Source organism: Cebus imitator, unplaced genomic scaffold, assembly GCF_001604975.1.
Source record: "Cebus imitator isolate Cc_AM_T3 unplaced genomic scaffold, Cebus_imitator-1.0 Scaffold88, whole genome shotgun sequence".
Classification (NCBI taxonomy): domain Eukaryota; kingdom Metazoa; phylum Chordata; class Mammalia; order Primates; family Cebidae; genus Cebus; species Cebus imitator.
The window spans coordinates 1,725,934-1,732,274 of NW_016107403.1; the positions used below are offsets into that span (position 1 = coordinate 1,725,934).

The 6,341-nt window shown below is 41.2% G+C and overlaps 1 protein-coding gene across 1 annotated transcript in view; it reads left to right on the forward strand.

Moving 5' to 3' along the window:
• The window catches only part of BIRC6 (baculoviral IAP repeat containing 6), a 262,197-nt gene that overhangs the window by 63,480 nt on the left and 192,376 nt on the right, over window positions 1–6,341 (forward strand). Inside the window, exon 10 of the mRNA XM_037740766.1 lies at window positions 1,095–2,507. Coding sequence (XP_037596694.1) covers window positions 1,095–2,507 — 1,413 coding nt within the window. The remainder of the gene's footprint in view (window positions 1–1,094; window positions 2,508–6,341) is intronic.

Here is a 6,341-nt window from a genome sequence, read left to right on the forward strand (position 1 = left end):
AAAAAAAAAAAGAGGAAAAAAACAGCTTGGTATCTATGGGGAATTGGTTCCCGGACCCTCTCTAGATACCAAAATCCAGGTATGCTCACTTCCCTTGTATAAAATGATGTAGTTTTTGCTTATAACTTACGCACATCTACATCTTCCTGTATACTTTAGATGGTCTCTAGATTACTTATTATACCTAATACAATGTAAATATTGAGTAAAAAGTCATTATACTCTGTTGTTTAATGACAAAAAAGTTTGTACATGTTCAGTAGAGAAGCACCCATCCTTTTTTTTTTTTTTGAGATGGAGTCTTGAACAGTCACCCAGGCTGTAGTGCAGTGGTGCGATCTCGGCTCACTGCCATCTCCACCTCTTTGGTTCAAGCAATTCTCCTGCCTCAGCCTCCCAGGTAACTGGGACTACAGTGTGCACCACCACGCCCAGCTACTTTTTTTTTGTATTTGCGGTAGAGACAGGGTTTCATCATGTTAGCCAGGATGATCTCCATCTCCTGAGCTCGTGGTCCACCTGCCTCAGCCTCCCAAAGTGTTGGGATTACAGGCGTAAGCCACCGAGCCCAGCTGCACCCATCCATTTTTAAAAAAAAATGTTTTCCATCTGCAGTTAGTTGAATCCATGGATGTAGACCCTGTGAATATGGAGGGCTGACTCTGACTGTACTTTAAATTTTTTTAGGCCGGGCATGGTGGCTCATGCCTGTAATCCCAGCACTTTAGGAGCCTGAGGTGGGTGGATCACTTGAGGTCAGGAGTTTGAGACCAGCCTGGACAACATGGTGAAACCACGACTCTAATAAAAATATAAAAATTAGCTGGGCGTGGTGGTGTGTGCCTGTAATCCCAGCTGCTTGGGAGGCTAAGGCACTAGAATCACTTGAACCTGGGATATGGGGATTGTGGTGAGCCAAAATTGCACCACTGCACTACAATCTAGGCGATTGGGCAAGACTCTCAAAAATAAATAAATGAATAAAAATTTTAACTTATATATTCATAATGTACTGACTGGATGAGAAGAAAAAAATTAATGAAAACATTAAACCACAGGTTTTTATTTATACTTATAAGGTTATATCTAATGAATATTGTTCCTTTTTAAAGGGCATACGTCACAGAAGGAAGCCATGGAAGTAAGCCTTGATATAACAGCACTCAGCATTCTCCAACAGCCAGAAAAACTTCAGTGGGAGATTGTTGCAAATGTGCTTGAAGATACTGTTAAGGATCTTGAAGAACTTGGGGCAAATCCTTGTGTAACAAACTCTAAGAGTGAAAAGACAAAGGAAAAGCACCAGGAACAACACAACATTCCTTTTCCGTGTTTATTAGCTGGAGGTTTATTAACATATAAATCTCCTGCTACCTCACCCATTAGTAGTAATTCTCACAGGTCACTGGATGGTTTAAGCAGAACTCAGGGTGAAAGTATATCAGAACAAGGGTCAACTGACAATGAATCCTGCACTAATTCAGATCTAAATTCTCCTTTGGTAAGGAGGACTTTACCGGTTTTGCTTCTTTATAGCATCAAGGAATCTGATGAGAAAGCAGGAAAGATCTTTTCACAGATAAACAATATTATGAGTAAAAGTTTGCATGATGATGGTTTTACGGTTCCACAGATTATTGAAATGGAGCTGGATAGTCAGGAGCAGTTGTTATTGCAGGATCCTCCTGTGACTTACATACAACAATTTGCAGATGCAACAGCCAACCTTACCTCTCCGGATTCTGAGAAGTGGAACTCTGTGTTTCCCAAACCTGGGACTTTGGTTCAGTGCTTGAGGCTGCCAAAGTTTGCAGAGGAGGAGAATCTTTGTATAGACTCAATAACTCCTTGTGCTGATGGAATTCATTTGTTGGTAGGGCTGCGGACATGCCCTGTTGAATCCTTGAGTGCAATAAATCAAGTAGAGGCCTTGAATAATTTAAATAAATTAAACTCTGCACTATGTAATAGACGGAAAGGTGAGCTGGAATCAAATCTTGCTGTAGTGAATGGTGCAAATATTAGTGTAATCTCACATGAATCACCAGCAGATGTACAGACTCCTTTGATAATTCAGCCTGAGCAGAGGAATGTTAGTGGTGGATATTTAGTACTTTATAAAATGAATTATGCCACTCGGATAGTGACCTTAGAAGAGGAGCCAATAAAAATACAACATATCAAAGATCCCCAGGACACAATTACCTCGCTCATTTTGCTTCCACCAGATATATTGGATAATCGAGAGGATGACTGTGAGGAACCTATTGAGGATATGCAGTTAACCTCAAAGAATGGCTTTGAGAGAGAAAAAACATCTGACATTTCTACTCTTGGACACCTGGTAATAACCACTCAGGGAGGATATCTAAAAATACTAGACCTTTCAAACTTTGAAATTTTGGCCAAAGTGGAGCCTCCCAAAAAGGAGGGCACTGAGGAACAGGACACATTTGTTTCTGTGATTTACTGCTCTGGCACAGACAGGCTGTGTGCGTGCACCAAAGGTAAGTTGTTTGAGTATTCTACAAATCTTATCAAATCATGTACATATGGCATTTGTTTATGTGCATACCTAATAAGAATTTTAGATTAAAATAGAAAAATTAATTTTTTCATAATTAAGTGGTAAATCCTTCTGTTTAAACTGTTCTTAAAACTTTTTCTACTGCCCTAGGTAAGGATTCTGACTGCAAATAAGTTAATAAGTCTCTTAGCAAGTATCGTCTTATTTAAACCTCAAGAAAATAATGTGCTTTTATTTCAGTGAGTCCCTGACTCTGCATCTGCTCAAATTGATGACCTTGGGCAAGTTATGTTAAATTCATTAAACCTTTGTTTATTTCTTTATAAACTAGGATAAGAAAGTCTATTTCCTAGGGTTATTAGAATGAAATAATGTATGTAAAGTTTCTGGCACAGTTATTGGTCCTTATTTCCTTCCGAAATAAAAATATTTAGCAAACAATTTTTAGTTTTGCCAAGTACTTTTTTTGGTCTGATGTATTTCTGATCTTTGGCTTATGGTGAGTACAAACCTTGAAGCCCTGTATAGGATAAGATAGTGTGCAATTATTTTTTTCCCTTCCCTTCCCTTTCCCCTTTGCCTTCCCCTTTTCTTCCCTTTTCTCCCCCTTTCTTTCCTCCTTTCCTTTCCACTTTCTTCCCTCCCCTTCCCTTCCCTCCTCTCCTCTCCCCTTCCCTCCCCTCCTTTTTTCTTCCTTTCCCTTTCCTTTTCCTTTTCTTTTTCTTTTTCCTTCCCCTTTTTTCTTTTTCTTTTGAGATGGCATTTCGCTCTTGTTGCCCAAGATGCAGTGCAATGGTGTGATCTCTGCTCACTGCAACCTCTGCCTCCCAGGTTCAAGTGATTCTCCTGCCTCAGCCTCCCAAAAGTAGCTGGGATTACAGGTGCACACCACCATACCTGGCTAATTTTGTGTGTGTGTGTGTGTGTGTGTGTGTGTGTGTGTGTGTGTGTGTGTGTGTATTAAAGACACAGTCTTGCTCTGTCACCAGGCTGGAGTGCAGTGGCACCATCTAAGCTCACTGCAACCTCTGCCTCCTGGGTTCAAATGATTCTTCTGTCTTAGCCTCCTGAGTAGCTGGGACTACAGGCATGCGCCACTATGCCCAGCTAATTTTTGTATTTTTAGTAGAGACTGGATTTTATCATATTGGCCAGGATGGTCTCGATCTCTTGACCTCGTGATCTGCCCACTTCGGCCTCCCAAAGTGCTGGGATTACAGGGGTGGGCCACCGTGCCCGGCCCAATTTTTTGTATTTTTAGTAGAAACGGGGTTTCACCATGTTAGCCAGGCTGGTCTCAAACTCCTGACCTCAGGTGATTCACTCACCTCAGCCTCCTAAAGTGATAGGATTACAGGTACGAGGCACCGCGCCGGCTCTTTTCTTCTCTTTCTCGGGATCTCACTATGTTGCCCTGGCTGGAGTGCAGTGGTATGATCTCAGTTCACTGTAGTCTCAGCCTCCCAGGCTCAAATGGTCCTCTCACCTCAGCCTTTTGAATAGCTGGGACTATAGACACGCACTGTCACCTTCAGCTAATTTTTGTGTATGTATATATATACTTACTTTTTTTTTTTTTTTTGTAGAAATGGGGTTTTGCCATTTTTGCTCAGGCTGGTCTCAAACTCCTGAGTTTAAGTGATCTGCTTGCTTCGGCCTCCCAAAGTGCTGGGATTAAGGCATGTGCCATTTGCCTGGCCTATTTTTTTCTTTATATACATTTTAAGTTAGGGAATTAAAGCAGTGTTTGAAAAGGATTACTAACAATATCAGGCAAAATGAATAGTTCTATTGATTGTCTAGTAGGAATTTAGGACTAGGAGATAGTTGAAGCCTAAGTGACTATAACCAAGGTATGGCAGAAGAATAAGGATTTGAGCAGAGTTATGCATACATCTCATCTGTGGTTCTGATAGTAATTAGACGTTTTTCCTCTCTTTAAATAGATTTCAAGAGTTGAGCCAAGAAAGATAATGGTTAACGTAGTGGCTAGATTGCCTTCTTTGGACTATATGTAGTGAAATTTATTTTTATTTTTATTTTTTTTGAGACAGAGTCTCTCCCTATCACCCAGGCTGGAGTGCAGTGGCACAACCTTGGCTCACTGTAGCCTCTGCCTCCCAGGTTCAAGTGATTCTCCTGCCTTAGCCTCCTGAGTAGCTGGGACCACAGGTGTGGGCCACCACATTTGGCTAATTTTTGTAATTTTAGTAGAGATGATTTTTTACCATGTTGGCCAGTCTGGTCTTGAACTGCTGACCTCAAGTGATCTGCCTGCCTTGACCCAGAGTGATGGGATTACAGGTGTGAGCCACTACCCCTGGCCAATATCTAGTGAAATTATAATGGAAATAATCTTCAAATATCATAAAAATCCAACTAATTAAAAAAATGAGGCCGGGCCTGGTGGCTCAAGCCTGTAATCCCAGCACTTTGGGAGGCCAAGGCGGACGGATCACGAAGTCAAGAGATCGAGACCATCCTGGCCAACATGGTGAAACCTCGTCTCTACTAAAAATACAGAAATTAGCTGGGCCTGAGTGCGCCTGTAGTCCCAGCTACTCAGGAGGCTGAGGCAGGAGAGTTGCTTGAACCTGGGAGGCGGAGGTTGCAGGTTGCAGTGAGCCGAGATTATGCCACTGCAGTCCAGCCTAGTGCCTGGCAACAGAGTGAGACTCTGTCTCAAAAAAAAAAAAAAAAAAGAGCAGTTTAGTCTAATAACTTTAGACTAATAAAACTTTGAATTATTGAATATAGTTGAGAATTTTAGATCAACCATTAAAATTCTATGTGGTATGAGAGAGAATTTGAATTTTTCTTATATGTGCCAGTTCATTGTTGTAGAACTTAATCTGTATTCATTTAGTCATCACACCAACTTTCATGTACTATTATTGTCTCCATTTTGCAGATAGAGATACTGAAGGAAAGAGAGGTTAAGTAACTTGTCGTAGTCACATTGCTGATAAGTGGCAAAGCCAGCATTAAAACCTGGGAGTCTTTCATCAGAACACTTTAAACAGCATTTTACTGTCATAACAAAAGATGAAGAATCTTACACTGAATTCTTTGAATTCTTTTAATCTGAAAGATTTAGAAATGGAAAAAAAAAATTTTTTTTTGAGATGGAGTCTCGTTCAGTTACCGGGCTGGAGTACAGTGGCATGATCTTGGCTCACTGCAAACTCCGTCTCCTGGGTTCAAGTGATTCTCCTGCCTCAGCCTCCAGAGTAACTAGGACTACAGATGCATGCCACCATGCCCAATTAATTTTTGTATTTTTAGTAGAGACGAGGTTTCACCATGTTGGCCAGGATGGTCTTGATCTCCTGACCTCATGATTCTCCCACCTTGGCCTCCCAAAGTGCTGGGATTACAGGCGTGAGCCTCCACGCCTGGCCAAAAATTTGAAAATTATTTAACTTGCTGTAAATCATCCAAAATGGAGCTGGACTTGGAACCTAGGTGCCGTGGCCTCCCGGGGCACATCTTTATAAGACACTACTACTTTTCCAGAAATGCAATAAGGTTTTTAATGCTTTAAATTATTTGATGAGATATGCCTTAGGTAACTCAGAAAAGAAATAGTATTTATGCCTTAAATATTTAAGTATTAATACTTTAAGTATTTAAATAAAAGTATTGGCCAAGTGCGATAGCCAGGCCTGGTGGTGTGTGCCTACTTGGGAGGCTACTCAGCTACTCGGGAGGCTGAGACAGGAGAATCGCTTGAACCCAGGAGGAGAAGGTTGCAGTCAGCTGAGATTGTGCCACTGTACTCCAGCCTGGGCAACAGAGCAAGACTTTGTCTAAA